This window comes from Motacilla alba, chromosome 1 (assembly GCF_015832195.1).
Source record: "Motacilla alba alba isolate MOTALB_02 chromosome 1, Motacilla_alba_V1.0_pri, whole genome shotgun sequence".
NCBI lineage: Eukaryota > Metazoa > Chordata > Aves > Passeriformes > Motacillidae > Motacilla > Motacilla alba.
Window position 1 is genome coordinate 105,660,282 of NC_052016.1, and position 21,937 is coordinate 105,682,218.

The following is a 21,937-nucleotide window of genomic DNA, read 5'->3' on the forward strand; positions in this document are numbered from 1 at the left end:
GGGCACCGGAAAGGGCTCCCCAGGGAAGTGGTCACAGCATCAAGCCTGACAGAGTTCAAGAAGCATTTGGCCCATACTGTTGGACACAGGTGACTCTCGAAGATGGTCCTGCACAGGCCAAGGAGTTGGGACTTGATCTTTGTGGGTTACTTCCAACCCAGCATATTTTGTGATTTAGTATAACTACTTTTAACACAGCTGACAGAACCACAGATCTCTGTTCCTTTCTCTTTACTCTGGTGAATGGTGCAAGCTTACCTTGCAACAGACACTACCTGAGATATCCAACCCAGGAGCACAAGTGGTGGTGCAGAGCTGAAAATCCACCTCTAAATTCTCCCACTCCTCCCCCTAAAAAACCAAAACACAAGCTGAACAACCAAACAGTCAGACTTTAGATGAACAGAATTGCCCTCAGAAAATGCTTGCAGTCAGTCTCCACTGACTTCACAGGGAGAAGTACTCAGAAGTTGTAAGGTGACTTTCAGGTAAGCAGAGTTTGTTCCTCTCAAATGCAAATGTCTTAAGCAGGAAGTTGATGTGTGTAGTCATGACCCCTATGGTGTGGTTCTATCAATCTTCCTACTTCAATGGCTTTTTGACAATTTGGCTATTCATCTGGCAGAGATATAGGAGAAGTGGGCCCTGGAGGACAGCCAGCATTATGGAGTTGGCCCGATGGATAACCAGAATAATTATTCAAGTGGATGGTCTGATACAACTAAATATGTATTTTTAATTTTATGTGTTTCAAAACTTCCAATATCCTGACATGTTTTTAGCTGTGCTAAACCAAAAGATTTCTGAGGAATTGTTACACCAGATGTTGTGCATCTCTCTCCCAGATGTTTCTTGAGGCAGTCTGAAAAGACTGGGTTCTCAATGACTGGGGATGACTTGGCTTGGAATTTCATGGGCATCTGATTTATTTCCCCTAAGTGTAGGTTGTGTTTTTTTTAAGAGGGACCCCTTGGAGGAAGGGAAGGTTGTTTCTTCCCCAATGGGCACTGAGTGTGCTCAAAAAGAGAAGGGTCAGGAGACTGCAGGATGCACAGAGAAGGTAAGTTATAGAAGGGGGTCTGGACATTGTGCATGGTTTGGTTTAGAAGACGAAAACAAAGATGCCAGAGCAGGCCAGGAGGCTTTGGACGTAAAGGGATGAATTTCTAGAGGACTAGAGCAGACAAAGCAGAATTTCTGTCCAATCAGAAACCTGTAAAGTTAGCTGCAATCATGGACTACCCTTCAAAACACACTGGATTTGTAAAAGCTCTCTAGAGAATTCAATTTCTCTTTATGTCTTCTTTGTCTCCTTTTTAAAAAGCTAAGACTTTATCTAAGACTTTAGGTTTCAGTTTTCATTCAGACGAAACTTTTATTTCTGAGTAATGTAATGCAGATATGCAATAACCTGACTTTGAAAGAATCATCCAGGGGAAAAAGTGCTTTGGCATATTGTAAACAAATAATTGTACTAATCTCAGCAGAGAAATACAAGAAGACTTTAATAGGACATTTATATCATCTTAAAACACTCATAAGGTACTCACTGGACCGATTTAAATTTACAGTCACAAAAGTATTTCATGGAACATAAAGCCAGCAGCCTCTTTCCTCACCTCTTTCTCACTGCTCCACTGCAAGCAAAAGGAAAAATCTTATATAGCTCTGTGCTCCTTGCTGCATGAAGCCAGCAAGCTTCCTGACAGCTTCACTGATATTATTCTGGCTGCTAAGCTCCAACATAGTTCTGAACCACAGGCATTTCATGAGGCCCGCAGTGATTTGAAAATACCAATGCCTGATGTTTACATGGAACAAGTCCTGATTTTTTAAATTTGAATAAAATTCCATTCACCTGCAGCTACAGAAACTAAAGCAATAGGTTGGGCAGCGGAAAAAATTTTCCCAAGGGCTTTGTGGAAATTGTGCTATGTTTCTTTTTTTGCAAGAGCTAGGAATATCTGCTAAGTATGTTACTGCTCTTTCATTAAATGGAATCACTTTAAATTCCTTTATTATAATTGCATTTGGATGTAAAATACATATCTGTAGAAGATCTGGGTGCACATTACAAAATTTAGATCAGAATTAGGCAACCATTTCTGTGACAACCCCCACATAGCACCAAAATAGCTGCTCTGAAAAGAAGTGATATGAGGCACATGATTAAATGTCAGTGAATTCTAAAGACTGTTTCTACTAGGGAGCACAAAGAAAGTGATCTTGCATTGTGCTCTAAAATGTCTCTACCCTGTAAGCTGATCTGCACAGACTGATGGTTCTTATGCTGTGCATTGGCTCTTGGACTCCTTTTTGACTCCAGAAGGTGTGCCTGTCCATTTGTATTATCAAGGTGCACCATCTAGGCTGAACAGCCTGCCCTAGGGGATGCTCTGCAGTCCATCTCTTTGCTTTCAACCTCGGGGTGCTGCATGCTGCAAAGGGGGAGGGGTAAAACAGGTCCAAGATAATGAGTAAGGAGACAAAACAGGTTATAAATTTCACCCAGACTAGAACTGGTAGCCAAAGAAGTGAGTACAGGAGAGAAGCTCTCTTGTCAATGTTTCTTAGTGATCTGGGCAAACAGATTTCTGTTAGCAGAAAACATGGCACAAGAGCCTTCACATGCAGGTTACTCAGGCACGTGACAGGCCACTTGCTGATGGGGATTGTAAGGCTGGTTTTCTATTTCCTCCTAACTGAAAGCATCAGGCTTGTACATTGTAGTAAGTAAATAGTTTTCTAAATGCATTGTATTTACAAGATAACTTTCATCAACTGCAGTACATTTCTAAATATTGCACACACTTTCTTAAGAAACTTATATGAACTTTATGGGATGTTTTTGTCCCTTTCAGCTTTGCATTCCCCGCTGGTCTTTCCACATACCATATTCCCAAGATAGTTACTCTCCAGTATTTGTTGTTAAGACATTAGGGATTCATTTTCTGTTCTAGAAGCACTAGAGAGCCTGAACAAAAATCAAAATCCTTAGTGACACACACCAGTGGTCACTTCAATAAACAGAAGTGTCTTGGGCATGCAAGACTCCTTATAATTTTACTCAGTATGCTGAGCAAGTAACTATCTGACTGTACTTTTGACTACAGACAGACCTGCAGTCTTCTCTTCTGCCTGGAAAATAAACCCATTAAATATTCTTAATGCAAGCCACATTAAATAGTTGCCTGTACACACCTTGCAAACACAGTTTTACACTGAGAACAACGCCTGATGTACAGACTGGCTGTTCTGTTGATGCTATGGTCAGGAAGAGCAGCTGCAGTGTGCTGTAACTTTAGCTAACAGCAATTCCTCTGCCTGAGACCTCACATATAATTCACAGGCCTAGATGTATTAAATCTGCAATTAAGATCAAAAGAACACATTGTAGTGGATAAAATATGGGGGGGTGTGATCTTTCAATCTACAGGCTGGAAATTTTAAGACTACATGCTTTGTCTCTTCAGATACTCAGGCATCTTTGTATAAGCTGCTTTTAAAAGTACCTAGCAATCTCTTTTTCATTTGTGAATGTTTAGTATTACTGACAAGTAGGCCACCTATGTGAAAATGCCTAAATATGGACTGAGAAAACTAGGTTTTGGCACCCAGATACAAATACTGTGTCTCTGAAGTTTCTGTTCATTGGGAAAATCTCTTTTTTTTTCCTTTGTTCTCTCTCTCCTCTGACTGTAAGCTATTTTGCACCTGAGACATTGCTATTTTCCCCTCTTTGCTCCGATGTTTGCATATACTTCCCAGGAAAATGCACACAGAACGAAAGTTTTCAGTATTTCTTGAGTTTCACCATAATGTCCCATTCTAACATTGAAGAAAAACAAATACAGACAAGCTGGCAAATTTTTAATCCATAACTAATATAAGAATATGCTACTGGGAATAATAATAAAATAAATATTTTAAACTTCAGACTACAACAAAAACAAAGGTTTCCTACCCCAATACAATTCTACCATAACAATCTTGTCCTTGGTTTTGATATCTTAAAAAAAATTGAATATGCCTCTGCTTTTGAAAATTCAACACATATTTGATCATTTTAATCAAAGATAGTACTAGAAAAACTTCAGCGGTAGTCCTGCTTTTTGACATTTTATTAATTTAGAAATTCATACTTTGATAATTTTCTCTGAAGTTGCCACAGAATTTTCATTCTGCAGTCGGTTTTGGTTAAAGTATGAAAAAAGCCCTGATGACAGAATCAGGATTGCCTTTGAGAAAGAAGGTGGATGAGGTTTTACTTTTCCTCAATTTTCCTTTTATTGTAAATAAATTTTAAGCACAAGTACTTGCACATTAGCATTTCAAATTTCTTTTTTTCTGATTCATCTCTATATATTTTCTTATGATTTGTGAAGTCATATTTATTCAACCAACTCTTAAACACGTGCTTAACTTTGTGATTGTTTCAAGTTATATTTTAGATTAAGTGAAGCCATGAATAGGGCTGATTAGAAGCATGTTTAACATTTTCTTGAATTGGTCCATTTGTCAGTAAAACAGCGACTGCAGATAAGTCCTTTCTATACTCTGATTTGAATATTTCATACATACCCATTGCAGAAAAGTGAATCCTTTTTAATAATTTCATTTTAAAATAACTAATGCATTAGCATTGTCTTATTCATCGAAGTAGAAAATGTTGTCTAAGGTCCTCTTCCTTATCTTAATCTCATCTGCCTGCTGCAGCATAGACAAATATTCTATTTAATGGTGTTTTGCTAATGCTACAGGCTCAATACACTGCAAAAGTTTTCAGTTCATAATAAAACCAGTAGTTTTTGTTAACTGTCTTGATAAATATAGGCTTGACTACAGATGTGTGGCTTCATTAGAATTGTTGCAGCAGTTGCAATATTCTTGCTTATATTGTTCTATGCAATTCAGTATCCTTTAGGCTTCTAGATTTTTTTCTTAATTGGCAAGAAAGAAAATCTTATCTGCAATTTAAATTTTCTATCTATTATCTAATTTTGCACTTTGACATACCATGTCCACCACATCAAATTACTCAGCAAAATTGAAAACATACAGGGTTTAGCACTCTGTATGGGTCAATTGTAAAATAGGCCTGAAAAAGAATTTGACACAGTTGCCAAAAATGACAGGTAGAAGCTGGTGCACAGATTCAATGTAAGCAGAGGGACTTCTTGATAATGCTGTAAATACAGACATGGAGAAAATCTGTAATGATTACAACATTTTTATATAGATTTGTATAGTGTTGGTAAGCACCAGGATATAGAAATGTATTCTACAAAAGGCCTGTTTCAAAGGCTCAAGGTTGAAAAAAAGAATGTAACAGTTTATAATACAAGTACCCAGAGTATTACAGGACTTACTACATGACAGAATCATAACCAACTATCTTTAGAAATAACAATCAGTAAGTAGGAGATCACAATGACAAAATATCTTCCCTTAAAACTTTGCATCACCAGCTATGTATTAACACCGCCTTACTCAATGGATTTTATTATCACATTTCTTTACACATTGTTGCCATTTGGATATGAGTAATATCAAGCACTGCAGAAAAATCATAGAACCTTCAGCTCTTATCTAAAAACAAAAACATTCCAACTTGATGAATTTTAAACCATTTTGAAGATGAGACACAGCACTTTAAAGTATCTTTTAAAAGATTCCAAATCATTAAAAACCCTACTTGACTAGTCTTAAAAAAATTATAGTGATGAGCTTTTAATTCACTGAGAGAAAAACTTGTAAGACCTACAGAAGTATTTAAATATTACATGTTTGGTTTAGGATTCTACCTGTCTTCATTTAAATTATCTGGGATCAAATTTTATGCATCTTATAAATGACAGGAGATGCTATTGGTCCAGCTGCAGGGCTAAATGTTTGTACTGCTTGGTATCCAGGAAATCCCAAAGCATCTTCTTCTGGGGACTATTTAGTGCCTCAGAAGAAAAAATAAAAAACCTTAGAACTCACGAACAAAAAAATAAGTGTTTCTTCATGTCAGTTGTAAAGATATATACAATGCATCTTCATAGCAGATTCTCTGGGACCAAAACAACAGGGTTTTCAAAAAATTAAGTCTTTACAGTGGTTGGTTTTAAAAATTACTTGGTTTTAAAGTTTAGATAGTATAGCATTCCTGTCTGCATTACATGTCTGCCATTTCCTTCAGAACAGGGAGCATCATAAAATGACACAGATTTCCTTCTCTAAAAATGCCTGTGAAACTGCCATGCTGTATGAATTTAAGGCTTTTACTGGCCCACAGACTATACAAAAGGATATCTATGACTACACAAAGCATCAGTATTAAGTGTCCTAATTTGATTACTCTGGACAGGCATAATAAAAAGATAATAGTACATGGCAACAAAGCACCCTCAAAAAAGCTATATTTACTATGCTATTCTAAAAAAAAAAATGTAAAAAGCTGTGTAAGAATTCAGCCAGGAACTTACTTTCAGATTAGAAATGTTCATGTTCAATTATTATTTGTTACTGAGATACTGAGTACATGTTGGTTTGCTGTCTCTGGCTGCCTGTTCTCATTCAGTGTTTACATGTACCTTTGTCACATCCAAATGGGTTTTACTTCACCTGACTTCAGTCATCTGGAAGACAGTCCTCTAGTCAAAGGTAGGCATCTGTGCTTCCCCTCACTGGAGTTAACAAAGAAAATAAAGCACCTGCAAAAGGCAATTTATGTCACTTTTCCTAGAAAGAGATGGTTTGGAGTGATGTACCTGTGCACCACAGATGTAGGGTATGACTAGCTGAGGCTGGATCCTGAAATTTTGGGAAGAATTATAGAGAAGAATCCCACTGTAGTAACTGAAAGGTATAAATGTACGTACAAGAGTGCAGTCATGACACCGTCTAATTGATATTTCTGCAAATGAAGATAAAATACCAAAATGTTATTTCAATGTACAGTTGATGGTTTCAAAGCCAGTCCAAACTACATATCAACACTCACTCTTGAAACAGAACAACGCCCACCGCTTCGCTTCTTTGGGTAGGCAAATTTTAATCTTTTACTATAAGACTGACAGTTTTGTATCCAGTTGCTATGACAGCAGAAGCCAAAGAACCATGAACCAAAGCTCACTCTCATACCCCAGCCTCCTTCCCCATGTGTGATTCTCACATTGCACAGCTCCAAAAGGTTATCAGCACTTAGCAAAGTAGGAAGGACACTTGCCCAGGTTCTCTTTTCATGTCTCACATCTGGGAGTAAGGCTCCTGTGATACTGCTATTAATGGACCTCCAGCATATTGGCTGGTCCAAGAGTATCTCCACAGGCATTCTGGAAAATTTGCCATGTTGCACTAGCTTCTGCCTAGGAAAACAAAAATATAAAAGTTACTATAAACACAACAATATGGCACGTATCTATTTGGAAAGCCAAAGAAAGAGGAGATAATTTCAGCTTCATTTCACATTTCAATGACTTTCATAAAGGCATATCATTTTGGGTACACACCCTGTGTTTATAATACTGATGTTTATAAACAACAATCATTTTTATCTCTTAGTCATTGTTTTGCTAGGCAAAACTCTTTCTTGTCATAAGACTGACTCTTCATTACCTTTAACACTCCTGCACCTGCTCTCATTTTTCATAAATGTACTTTTTGAATAAGCTGAGTATGGCATTTCTGATCTGATCTTATGCTTTCTGCTTTTCTTTCTGCTTTTCTACATATCTCTACTGCAAATACTTCAGCCAGTATATCCTAGGATCACATTTGCCTTTCCACTGAAAGACCCTGAAACCACAGAAATTCCTGTGACCACTTAGAATTTTTTCATTTTTCTGGCACTCACCCCTATGCTCTAAGGCACCTTTATGTGAGAAGCCTTGGAGCATGAAGTGCTCAAGACGAGAACCTTGTTTGATATGGAACATATGTGCTTAATCTTATATATGGTATATCATTTCATCAGCTTCAGTTAGCTTTGTAAGATCTTGGCCTATCTGCTCAGTCTATAAATAAATAATGACAGATTTATAAATAAATCAGTTTCTAACCAGCTGAAACTGTGTTATCTTTGTAGCTTTTACCAATCAATAGAGCAGCGTGAATGACAGGCAGAGGTTCTGCAGTTTTAAAAAAATCTAATATAACAATAAATAAATAGAATACACGTAAGTAGCACATAAATATTTTGATGCACTAACATAAAATATTTCATATGGTGTTTCAGAATATGCCCAAGCTGTTTACATCTATGCTGGGCCAGCAAGTACTAGCAGTTCAATGTTCTCCCAATATAAATAGAGGATCAATCATTCTTTGTTGCTATTGTTTTAAAGAATAGTTTGGAACCCAATTCACACTGTGTTAGTACGGCCTGTTCTTTTTGTTCTCTTATCAATTCAAGTTTCAGTATAAAAAAGTGCATTGTTTTCATCTGGCTGCAGGAATATATGGGTTGAGCTCTACTGTAATTTTCTAAGTTCTTGGTTGGTGGGAGGGTGCAGGTGCAAGCCTGCAGAAGAGACTGAAACTCTGTGAAGGCACAAAGCAAAGCACATATCAATCTATTCAGAAAACAAACACACAAATGAAAACTTAAGTGGAGAAAATCCACTCCCATATTGAGAATTATTGTATTACAGTGTAGAGTTTGTGTGGAGATGAACTTGAATTTCACTTGCCTTCCTCTTCTGCTCACTCAGAGGAAACTTGGGGAGATCTAAACTCCAGTGCCTCATTTAAAGCCTGATGCAGGACATAAGTACAAGGCAATGCATCTGTTCTTGTTCTTGGGTCAGGAGCCCTAGATTTATCATTTTTCCACAAGATGTGGTATGAAGAATGCTTGACCTTAATTATGTTGCCACAAATCAGCCTTGTCATGTTCCTGCCACAACGAGGATGCCGTCCGCCGGGTCTCTTTCCTGGCACGTACAGAGAGATCACAGGATAGTGCCAGAAGCCAGGCGGTGGATCTCAGCCCGGTGCCTGTCCTCGGTCCACCACTGATGAGCACTCAGCGCGAGGGCTGAAAGCCAAAAGGCCCTTCCTCATCCTCGGGGACTGCATGGAGCAGTTTGATCGTCGAAGCTAAGACGGCTCTCTGCTTTGCCAAGTTTTTGCTTTCGCAAGGCCCAGGGTGCTGATCCCGGGCTGGGGAGGTGTCGCCTCCTACTTACCCGAGCTCCCCTTCCTCTCTCGCTCAGCGTTCCGGTCCCTGCCCCGGGAACCGCAGCCGTGTCCCTCACACCCGACCCCTCGCCCTCCTTTCCCGGCACCGCGGCTCCGGGAGGCCCTGTGGGGAGCCCGGGGCTCGGCCCGCCGGCCGCAGCGCCGCCTCGGGCTGGGGCGGGCGATCGGCGCTCGCCCGGGCCGCCACCCGCGCCCTGCGCTCGCCCACCGGAGCGGACACACGGCCGGCCAGAGGAGAAGGCACCCCGGTACACCCCGCGCTCTCCTCAGCAGCCCGCCGCCTCCCTCCTCTGGGTACTGCAGAGGGGCGGCGGAGCGCTGCCGCCTCCCCCTCCGGCTGGCGGAGCGCAGGCTGCGGGCAGCGCTCCTGCCGGGCAGCCCCGGCGCCCGCTCCGGTCCGGACTCACCCCGGGAGAGCGCACGGCAGGCGGGGAGCGGGGCGGGGGGGAGCGGGGGCAGGGCTGCGCGCAGATGAGCGCCGGTCCTGCGAGATGCTGCACGCCCAGCTCCCCGCCGGAGGGGGGTAGCAGCCGCTGTCTCCGCCGGCTCCTGCTTTTTTGCAAGGGCTGTTGCTGCCGCTGGACGCAACCTTCTCCCGACATGGAGCTGCCGCCGCCGCCGCCGCCGCCGCTGCTGCTGGAGTGAGTGAGTGTGACGGGCAGAGCTAGGCGGCCGCATGGATGGATGTGTTTAGCTTTGTGAAGATTGGGAAGCTCTCCGGGTAGGTGTTAGCCGCCACGGCTACCGCTCCGCGAACCGCGGGCGTCCCGCGGCTGCGGGCGCTGCCCGTGTCCTGCGGGGGCAGCGAGCGGTGGGGGCTGCCCGGCGTGGGGAGCGCCCGCGCCGCTCCCAACTTCTCTGGCAGCGGGGCTGGGGGCTCGGTGTCGGGGTGGGGCGGTGAGGGCTCGCTGTCCGTGGTATCTGCCCGGGCCGTGCCGATGTCCCTGCGCGGGATGGGTCATCCCCCTCTCCCTGTGAAGGGAGAACGAACTGCGGCCGCAGTTGGGCGAGAGCGGTGCCCTCCTTGAGGCGCCGGCCAGAATGGGCGGCCGGAGTGCTTCTGAAAATGCAAAAGCGGCGACAGAAGCCGGAACCCGGCGCGGTGGCGGTGGCTGAGGGGTGTGCTGGTGCTCGGGGGGTGGTGGCCGCGGTGCGGGTATGGGTCATCTGCCGGAGCGGGGGGCGAAGTTCCGAGGAGCGGGCTGCGCCTGGCCGGGCCGCGCCGCCGGGAAGGGTCTCGCCCTGCCCCTCCGCTCCGCTCCCGCGCTACCTCGGGCACACCGGCTCCCCCAGGAGCCGTATTTTTGGAGAAGTGGTGAAATCGTCGCCACTCGCATCGTTTGTGAGCGCTGCCCCTCCGCCGTTTCACACGGTGATGGGTGCAGGGGCGCGAGTGGATTCGGAGTCTCTTATCCCTTGCTTGTGAAGCTCATACTCCTCGTTGTTTTAATGTGTGGTTGATTTGTATTATTTTTCTCTATTTCTTTGTTTTCCGAATAAACCTCTTGAATGGCCTCAGAGTTGTGGTCTCAGCCTGTGGACTGTTGCGTTCGCAGCCGGTTGCCAGGCCTGGAACTGCATAGATAGATCAAGAGGCACAGCAGCCCCTGTTAACACTGTTCCCACCGTAGTTAAGCATAACTGGAGGTAGCCCTTCGCAGTTACACAGGGGATTGTGCTTCATCTCAAAGATGCTGTATGAAAGTACTTGAGTCACATTTCTTTTTCAGGGTTCTGGTGTGGATAATCTTCCTAAAGGATTTAGCTTTGATCGCTGTAACTAGGAGTGTTTCAAATTCTTATGATTCACTGGTTCCTACACCATAGTTACCATATCCTTTTCTGTTTATGAGGCACGTATGAGGCAGAAATTGGATGGTGTACAAAAGGGAAAAAGGCCTTGGTAAGGAAATAAAAAAGGTGGCTGCTCCAGTGACGGTCAGGTAGGGAGCTTGTCAAAATGACAGATGGTCTGTAAAGAACAAATATTGCATGGCTAGAAGTTACAGAGTGCCACAGGTGCAGGCACTGCCTTTATCCCCCAAAATTCCCACCATTGCACCTGGCTGTGATTACAGCTCTGCTTGTGGCATGCCAGCACAGAACAGCTGCTGTCATTCAAGCACATCATTGTCTCATCCTGCTCACAGCAATTTGACACCATGTGACAATGACAATACAAGCAGCCCCCTCGGATTGCCTTGGGTGGTGTTACTGGCTGATACCGCTAGAGCTGCAGCAGCAGGAACTACAGCAGAGACTTTGAGGAGAGAGAAAATATGCTCACATAGATAAGGAATAGGTCATGTAGTATGGTATTTATTTCCAGGTAACTGAATTGTGTGACCTTCTAAATTTTTTTGGGGGAAATGATGTTTTAGAAAAACTCCTAGGTCTTCATGTCACACTTGGTCTAGAATCAAAGGCAGAGAAAGGGATGTGTCATTCAAAAATTTTATTATGTCAGGTGCACAGCAATTTTTAGGTATGTATATTGTAAGCTTGGGTCTTTCTTGGCATGTACAAAATCTGTAGCTTTCTGCATACTTGAAGACAGAGCTAAGATTTGTACTTAAGTAAAGACAGAAATTTTTCAGAAGAACGTGGAGATTCCTTCTGAAATGAAATTGCAAGTTTTAAAGCTTGTATCTGTCTCTGCTTCATTTAAGGATGTGAAATACCTACAGACTGTGTTTATCTTGTAGATTGCAGTACATGATTTTTGTACTGAGCAACACTTTTTTATTTCTAATTTTCTGGTTGTTAAAAGACATAATAGTTTACACAGGACTTGACTTTACTTGCTGTTACCTAGGTTACAGCCAGGTATCTATTCCAGTTTTATGAGAGCTTCATGAAGAAGACAGGTTCCAATGTAAACCACAGTTTTAGACCCTTTGTGCATTGGGGTTGGAAAACTAGTTTGCCCAAAAATACCAGTTGCTTGCTGCTGGAAGGAAGGCCTTTCTGAAGAAAATATTTGACTGAGAGTGTGATCTTACAGGTAGATGACCTACAGAAAGTTGTTTTGAACATGGCTGATGCGGAACTTCTTTTAAATTTTATTTTGTTGTGCATTCAGATCTCCTCATTTTAAGTTGCAAGTATTCTACTACAGTTTTAGTCTGCAGCCTTGATCTTGCAGGCACACCTAAGTTCTGTTATACATGACTGCTGGAAGGGATGCTTCCTAAAGTCGTGATATGATTTTAATGGATCTGGTAAGAATTTAAATTTTGTCTCGATGAATTAACATACAAATTTTTTTATCTGGAATAAGCTTAAGATGAGGTGTAAAGTCCCAGAAGGTGGCTACTGGATATAAAATTTTACATAACATACATAATTTTTTATGTTTTGATTATTTATGTGGGGTTTTTATGCGATACCTTTATGTTTAGGGTCTTTTAGAGACTCTGCTTCTACAATGGCTTCAACAATTGTCCATACTTGCTGGGTAAGTGGAAAATATGGACATAAGCTGGAAAAGGATTATGTGCAGAAATGAGAGAATGCCAAACTGGTTTTATGACAAATATGATCTCTGGTAATCTTGTCCTTTCCTTGACTTTGTAGATCTGTCACATTGTGTACTATGCATAAACGTACAGATGCTTTGGGATAAAGTTTCTGTTGAAAGTTTGGAGATACCCATCACACACTGAAACCAAAAATACCATGCAAAAACAGTGATCACAACGATGTAGCCTCTCCCCCATTCAGTTTTGGAAATTCACCAATCTGGTAATGGTCTGGAGTAAATGTTTTGGTATAAATCTTATGGTGTCATTCTCTGGAGGAAAAAACCACAAACAACTGCCTTTTATTGTGATGAATTTCCAAGGGTGGAGAATGATTGACAAGTCTTGTTCAATGGATCAGTGCCCTGATGTGGAGCTGTACAAGGCAGGAGATTATTTCTGTACTGTGGGCAGCATAAGCATGAATGGTGTGGTAGCATCTGTAATTTGGGATGGAGGATTAGTGCCATAGGTGAGGTACAGAGCTGACAGTTGAGGTTGGTTCAGAAGTCTGCCGTGCCTAGTATTCTCTCCCAGTTGCTTTTAGCAGCTGCTTGGAGAAACAGTAGGAGTGGTGATTCCTGAGCATGGGTATAGGCAGTGGAGGAAGGATGGTGCTGCTGTTCTGAGCATGGAACTGTTTTCAGATCAAGGTAAATCTGAGAAAAGGGCACAGTGTCAAGTTTCTAGTCAGTACTGGACAGATGAACTATGAAACAATAGGGCAGAATAGTGAATGGAAGTTATTGAGAATTTAAGCCTGTATTCATAGAATATGTTTTAGTTGGACTTTTTTTTTCTATTGGGAATGACTGTTTTTGCGATGTCTGTTGAGGTCAGTTCTATTTCAGAGCTTTCACAGCAGGAATTCTAACTTTGATATGGAAAGATGCTTGTCTGGATATCACCTGAATGTGACTGAGTGAAGAAGTGACTCTCCAGAGTTGGGATACAAAGCTCCTGTGCCCCTGTTTGTAGCTTTGCCAGATAACACTGGGGAGAAAATGACATGTCCGTCTCCATGAGTGGCTGTCAGGTTCTAAGCTGTGGCAATACTGCTGAGGGTAGGGTGGACATCTCTACTATCATACAGTTACATTTGTGGGAGAAGTTCTGAGATCAGGAGTAATTTGTCACCAGAAAGAAAATCTCCAAGTAGGCCTGCAGTATGGGGTAAGAAAGTAGAAATCGAGACCTCATTGTAGCCATTAAAAATATAACTAATGGAGAATTAAACCCATGTAACAAACAGGAGGATACCAGGAAGGTTTGGACCTGCCCTTAACAGCCATGCCAGTCTGTTGCTTGGGGTAGGCAAATTTGTCTTACCTGGATCTTTACTTTTCTGCTCAAGTTTAGCATTGCCATCCATTATCCTTGAGTTTAAATTTATTCTAATGAAATGAGACATGAATAGCCATGTTCTTGTTAGCCAGGCCCTTGGAACTGGCTTTAAAACAATGACAAAAAGAAAACCCCACCACCAACAAAAAACCCTTAACCCTGTAAGCTCTTCTTTTCACAGAACAGTCAAATATTTTTTCTTGCTGTGATTATGCTAAACCTGAGACTGGGTTTCTAACTGAGAAGGAACTTCTTACCAATTCCTTTTTTATTGGGGTGGATAAATCTCACATTCTTATTTTTTGTGTTTATCTTTCCATAGCTGGCCATCTCTAGTCAGACAGACTGACTTGGTACCTACACAGGTGTTTGAACTTTTGAGTTCTTGCTGCTGACAAAAGTGAAAGAAGCCTAAACTGATGTGGAGCCTTGGATTTGTTCTCTCCCTTTCCAGCCTTTGTAGCCCTGTGCTCAGTTTTGTTCTCTCCAGATACTGTCTTAGGATGTCCTGCCAGACTGATGTGAAAGGTTCTCTCCTAGATCTGCCTTAAAATGTAACAGACTAGAAGCTGTGCCTGTATCTTCTGACTACTAAGCTCTGTTGTGTTCTTGTTTGTTTGGTTTTCTGTTTGTTTGTTTGGATTTTTGGTGTGTTTTTTTTTTTAGGGACTCAGATTGCTTGACTTCATGGTTTAATTATTTTTATGCAGCCAAGCATTTGTATGTTTTTAGATTTAAAGTTCTAAAATTAGCCTGTCTGTTGTTTGTGGGTTTGGGTTTTTTTTTGTTGATGGTTTGTTTTTTTTGTTTAAATTTTTTAACCAATTGGAGAAGATTTTGGGATGTTTCTTTGTCTTTATTAGAATAGCACCTTTCTTTCTCTGTGATTTTCCTTGCCAAGTCTTTATTTTCCTGTGAAATTTAAAAAAACTCTGCGTTAATGGAGAGACAGTTGAAAGTGTGATTAACTTACTGATGCTGTTTTGCATATGATTTTTGGAACAATTTTTATGAGTACTCTTTGAAATGACAATATCGCTGCTTGTAAGTTATTTTCAGTATTTACAAAAGATTCAGAAAGAAAGCCTATGATTATCCTTTTCATGTTCAAAGGAGGTAATTTAATTCCAAAAAGGATTTTATTATACTGGGTGATAATTCAAATAACCAATAATTCATTTCAGCCTTTTTCCTTGAGGACTGCATTACATTTAGTAGCACATTTGCCTAGTCACATTAATATAGGAACTTCGCCTTATATTTTATTATTTGTCTGTTTTGTTTTGTTAGCTGACACACATAATAGAGACATATGCTTTAATGTTTGTCATGCTAGTAATGCTGTATGTCATAGTGACTTCAGCGGTTTAGAGATTTATTAAAACCACTCCTTACATTAGGAACTGCTGTAAACTTGTCAAGTGGCCAGTGAGTGATGATGAAACTCTGCTAAATAAATATGTTCTCTATACCAGAAGCAACATTGTCTCCAGAAACTTTTGAAAAAGCAAAAAAAAAAAAAAAAAAAAAAAAAAAAAAAAAAAAAAAAAGAGAGTGAAGAGACTGAACTCTTGAACTCCTAGTATTGCTTTCTTTCTCCCTTTCTCCTCTTGTACTAATTACTGAAGAAGTTGGAATGCAAACTTTGAGAATTTATGCTGTGATTTAAGAAAAATCAAAATGTGCAGGTTCAATATAATGCTTTTATTTCTAGGAAGATGTCTTTTCTGTTTGCTTTTGATTTATTTTGGAGTACTTGAATCTGTAATGTAAAATTGTTGGTGACATGGCCAAATCAAGAATCTCTTATAACTGTAGCCTGCAGCAATGATCTTGTGAGCACATGTTTAAGTCACTCTGTCAAAATTTTTATATGGTTTGAGAAGAGAGAGGAGGATTTTTTTTGTAGGTTTTTGCTTCTATTTCACTGGTACCAGGACAAGCCTGAGGTGTTTTACAGTTTATGTTTAGTTTTTTGAGGGAGGAGAAGGTTTGCTTGCTCATGATGTGATTTGCTTAGTTTGTTAGTTTCTGAGAAGCCTGCTTTTCAGCCTGACAGATTCATGCGGGAAATTTCAGTTAAAGAGGAAAAAATTCTCACCATAGCAGTAATAAAAAATGAGGATATGTTTCCATATTTTGCAGCATTCTAGATCATTATGGAAGTGTGCCAAGCTGTTCATAGGGAATACAAACCATGACCTGAAATAATGAGAGGATAATACATGGTCTCAGCTCCACTCATAATGTGGTGCAGAAGGGGTATTTTACTGCTCTTGAAAGCATTTCCAAACAGTTATGTCAGATCTATCACAACTTAGCATCTGACTGATGGGGTAAAGAATTGACTAAAGTCATGTAGGAACCACTGCCATTTATAAAATGAACCATCATCTGGGACGGATCACAATCTGCTGTAGGCAAATAATGCAAAAAATCGAATGTGAGGAAAGGAAAGGTAATTTTGGGTTCCAGTCCTACTGTGTCATGCACAAATAGCTCTATTAAATCAGGGAAGACCATCCAGGTACATGAACTACTCATTTTCATGACTGTTTGCATGTAACCTATTTGGATCCACGTTATGGAAACTTTCGGTGCTGATAAAGTATCAGTGTCTAAATACTACAGGGACGTGCTTGAACAGGAATTGACTTCTGATTATACCAAACTGTATTTAAAGCTGCTTTTTATAATCAGGAATAAAATGGATAGTTTTGTGACGTACTTTTGAAGGAATCTGTGAAGTGAAAAGGCTGCACATTTATTGAAGGTATGCTTAAAGACCTTTAAAATAATAAGTGAGACACTGTTTCTGATAATTATTCAATTGACTGGAAATGAAGCAAATAACAGTGGAGTAGTATAAATTTCAGTAAGTAATTGCATTTCAAATCCTAGTGAAATCCACACTGCTTAAAATCTAAACCTGTGAAAGTACATTGGAGCTAGAGATGTAAAATACTCCAGGACTCAAAAATCTCTCTGACCTAAATTAGGACCTAGTGTTGGAGAAGTTTCTACCAGTATTCCTTTAGCTCAGAGTGAAAAAAACTCCCTTTAAGAGGTTGATTATTGGCTACAAACTGAGAAATTTCTTTTCATTAGTTTTAAAACCCAATATTTAAAATTATAATAAAGTTAGTGAGTGGACTTGTCAGGTATCAGTTTTAGCTATGAGAGTGTGGGGAGATAAGGCACTGCAGAATAGATGGGTATCTTGCAAGATTTTGACAACTGCTGGTAAAAAAATAATTTATACAGAGAGTAGAAAGAAGGCAGTGAAGACTAAGAAGGAATATTTGTATGTTAGAGTCAAATGCTGAGAATGAATCTTCTTATGATCTGGCTCTTGATAAAGTTTATTTTTGGATTTTGCTGAAGTTTTTGAAACTTTAGGGAAAGAGACTTGGGATATTGCAAGGTATTATGACTTTGTGTGGATTGATGAAAATGACTTAGTGATTTACATTAACAATCAAAAAGACCAAAAAAGTCTCCCTTCTGTTCTTCAGAATTTATTTCTGCATATGTCCTTTCTGTTTGTTTTTGAGGAGTGGGAGAGAAAATATACAATTTTTGTAACTAATGTTGTTTAAGAAGAAAATCTAAAATCACTATTTGTAAAACTTTGCAGTACTGATTGTACCCTATTAAGAGCGAAGGTTTTCATTAATGTTTGTGAGTGATTGAGTTTTAATTGTTCAGATAAACTGTCCACCTTTCTTATGAAAGTGCTTACATATTTGTTTAAAATACTTTTCCAGCATTATGCAGCCCGTAAGGTTTTGCTTATGTTGCTTATAGATTTTGCAGTTTCACTGTTTGTTCCTAATCTTGAATTTGTGATTATATTCCTCTGGATTTGGCAGTACTCATATGTTTGGAAAGCAAAATGCCCATTGTTCTGTGGCAGTAAATGCTACCAGGAGTGCTAGCAGTTGCACCAGCCATGTAAAACAAGCCAGGCACGTGTTACAAGTCCGAGCTGCCTTATTTCACTTGTGCTCTGTGTTTGACTGAAATAGATCAGGAGAGAACTGGAGAAGAAATCTGGAAATATTCCATATCTAAGCGGATTTGTAGAGGCAGGATGCTTCATTACCTGAATGCCTGAATGATGGCACTGACTTTGACTTACTCTAAATGAGGCTGTGACAAGCCTTGAGGCATCTATGACAGGAGCCTTGAGACAGCAGAGATTGTAATTGCACAGAAGAGCAGTTCAGACTTAGGGGTTGGACCTGAGCTTCAAGGTCCTTTCCAACCCAAACCATTCTATAATCCTGTGATTTTTCTTTGTTTGTGATGTTAGACCTTTATCCCACAAAAAAGAAAGCAAAAAAAAAAATTGAAAGTTATGTATGGCAGTATTGTCAAGGCCTTACCCACTCTAGAAAAGGGGTGGGCTGTCTGTTTAACACTGCAATATATAACAGGTTGTACACCTTTATCAGAAAAGACAAGTTTTGTTTTGACAGTACAATGTGGCTGGTAAGTCAAAATGTAGTACATGTGTTCAGTTAGAAATTACCAAATTTTACAGTTTTTTTACTGACATTATGTTTTGGATCATATGAAAGTTGCTATTTAAAGGCATCTGCTTTTTTTCTTTTTTTTAATTTTGAGTTATTGCAAACCTCAGATGATGTTAACTAAATTTTTAATTTTTATCTTTGAAGAATTTTTTTCCCCAGTGGGGGTGGCAGATAGTTTTCTCATGAAGTTGGCTATCTGCCTAGGTCTTTGCTTTGCATAATGTATTGTGTGTTGCCTGTCATGTTTACAAGGAGTGCCTTCTCCTCTGTCAGGGCACACAGTGAAGGGGGACAGAGAAAAACTGTACATGGGGAATGATCTGTACTTCACTATTCTGCTTTGAAGGCAAGGTGAGTATGGGCTACAGCATGTAATAGGGGAGAAATGGCAAAGAAAGGAAGAGAGAAATTGGAGAAAAGAATTTAATGAATGTTGTATTGGGTGGGGGCTAATTTGCCTTGAGTTTAATTAATTGTTCAAGACTAGCTGATCTTTATGTGGAGGTGAACTTACATTGTTGCCTGGGTAGAAGTTTAGTTGCTTCATAAGGCTGGTTGAATTAGTTGGTTAGATGTGCTGTAATCTGTGTGACTGCTGTTCAAAAAAAAGGGAGTAATTCACTTCAGCATTGGAACAGAAACAACCTTTTTGTTTTCTAAGGTCTTGATTTTCTTCTTGAAAGTCTTTATTTTTGTAAGGGGTTTCTGGTGGCTAAGCTTGAACTAACTCAACACATGCAATAACAAGGTGGTCCTTGACTCCCTGAGTATTTTCTGTCCTGGAGATGCTGCAGTCAGGATGGTGCCTTCTGTTAGGGTGAAGCTCAACCCCTGCATTGGTTTACTGGTGAGCCCTGTTACTTCCCCCTCTTTGAATGCAGATAACTTGACTGCAAAATCTATAGTTGTTGGGGAATGTGTTTATGTTTCATTTTGGCTTTTAAAAAGTACAAAAAACCCCAGAAAGTATATTTGTTTTTTTTTTTAACTCTGAGGCACTTTGAGGGGGCCCTTCTGTGATATGATCAGCCTCATGTAAAATCTACTGGCAGAAGACCTAATGCCAGTGGGGTCTGATTTCCATTTTCTTTTGCTTTTCAGTTTTCCCATTCTGTTCCCTGCAGCCCTTTATGTCTCACACCATGGTGAGCTACTTCAGGGACTAAAACCACTAGAAAACTGGTTTTGGTTTGTTTCATTTCTGCTGGTGTAGATGTCTAAACTGGCTTCGCAGAAGTGATTGAAGCATATTGTCTTGGGCAGCAAGGTGGAAGGGGAGAAGGGGAAATGGAGCTTCTGGCATATGCTGGGCTCTGTTTGCACCCCATTTAGTGGTGGGTGGTGCTGTGGGAGAACATGGAGATGAAACCTTTCTCCAGGTACCTCTGGGGACTGAGGAGCGGGGAGGCTACGTGAGAGCCCCACATATGAGCAAATCCGGGAAGAGGGGAGATCTGCAAAAGATGGCTTGCAGTGAGGAGAGGCTGCTTCAGTCCCTCTGAAATTCCTCAGATCTTTCCTAGTTCCTCTTGCTTCCTTGTAATTTCCTGCCTTTGAAGCCTGTTCTTCAATTGACTTGGCTTTGCTTGGCATTTGGGAAACCAAGTACAGGTTTCATGTGCTAAATGCAACTTTGTGTATCTTGTACATCCTGATGTATGAAGGTATTGTACCCTTGCTACCATACCACACAGTCTAAAGAAACTGGCTTCCTGTTGTCTTAAAAAGCAGATTTCTAATAATATTTTTGCTTTATTAGGCAGCAGAGGAGTGTGGTTGTCCAAGGGATTAACTTTCTTAGATTGCTTGTAGGAGGTGAACTGTCAGGATAAATGAGAGGTTGTTTATTTTTTTGTTATCTTTTAAATAATGAACATGTGTTCATTCCTAGCAGCAAGTCTGCAGTTATATCCTTTCCATGGACGTGTTTTCTAGGTTCTGGAAGCTGTCTGAAGAGATAAAAGGTTTCTTTCAAAGGCTCTATTTCTGAACTTGGAAAGAACACCTTACAGAAGCAAGTATAGAGTGTCTGTGCTACTTCTGAGACCACAAAAAATAACTGGAGAGTATTAATGGCTTGCTTTTCAAATGCTCTCAATTTTGAAACTGGAAATGAGCATTTTATAGGTGCATAAGTAGTCTGAATTTTTAATTATGCTTTGAACCACATGATTTTCTCTTTTTTAGCAAGAGCAGTAGTAAACTTTGAGGATCTTCCATACAGCAATTTTTCTCTTCCTTCTGTATCTTCTGTCATTCTTTATACATATATGGCACTTCATCAGCCTCCTTCCTTGTTGATCACTTTCATACTTTGCAATGTTTATCCACCAACTCTGTCACATCATTGAATATGTGGTCTAAAAACAGTGGTGGTTATGGGGATCTTGAAGGATCCGCCTAAAGGAGAACTCTAAAAAGCCTCACAACGAATGATTCCATAGAAAAAAATCAATTTAGAGCTACTAAAGTTCTTTTAGCTTGGGTGTTTTATTGTAAAAAAATAATATATACATATAGCATATCAAAAGAAGTACTCTCAGGATGCACATTTAAAAATACTGTAGCTTTTACAATTTTTTTTTTCCAGGTGGCTAATATCATGCATCTGCATGACTTATAGTTAGCATGCCTTACAGGATACTACTTTATAAGTAATATCCTTGGAATATAAACAGTGGGATACAAGTCTGTTTTTCTTTAGTTGACATGTTTGGATAAAAAAGACTTCCAATATCTTTATTTTTTGATGCTGAATATGTTGCATATTTGTTTACTGATACAAAGGTGTGTTTTTTCAAAGCAAAACATTGATTATTATTCTTCTCTTTTGATTATTATTCTTCTCTTTTGATGGCTTTAATAGGCATTAAGGTCCTGTGAAGGTCTTGTGGAGACAGGGGTGCTCTGAAGTGGCAGTGTGGAAAGCTGGCAGATTCTTTGCTCCTGCCACTTGTTTCCATAGTTTTCTGTTGGATTCAAGTTGTCCATGGTATCTGCATGTGCTACTTGGTGCTCTGACTGTTTAATAGATAGTAGCCTGCTATGTAGAGGATGAATTTCACTCTTCCATATGTCAGTGCAAGCCTTCTCCTTCATCTCAGCAAAAGTACTTTGTATTTCTTTAATGGCAGAATGTTGTGACTTTTTGTTGTGTTTTCTAAACACAACAAAAATGACTTTTTGTTGTGTTTTCTAAAGCTTGTCGAAACCTCATCGTGTTCTTTAGCCTTGTAATGATTAGACAAATGTATGTTTTTGGAAGTGTTTCCCTTACATTAGTGTTCTTTAGCCATTAATGTCAGAGTTCATCCCATTTTCTCATGTTATGTGCTGGTTCTGAAAAAG

The 21,937-nt window shown here is 40.2% G+C and overlaps 1 protein-coding gene across 3 annotated transcripts in view; it reads left to right on the forward strand.

The window, feature by feature from the left end:
- The window catches only part of FRMPD4 (FERM and PDZ domain containing 4), a 330,978-nt gene that overhangs the window by 27,581 nt on the left and 281,460 nt on the right, over window positions 1-21,937 (forward strand). The window contains exon 1 of one of the 3 annotated variants that reach the window (XM_038135861.1): window positions 7,737-9,907. The exons of the other annotated variants lie outside the window; for them this stretch is intronic. Coding sequence (XP_037991789.1) covers window positions 9,867-9,907 — 41 coding nt within the window. The 5' untranslated portion in view covers window positions 7,737-9,866. Of the gene's footprint in view, window positions 1-7,736; window positions 9,908-21,937 lie in introns of those variants that run through there. 3 annotated transcript variants of the gene reach the window in all.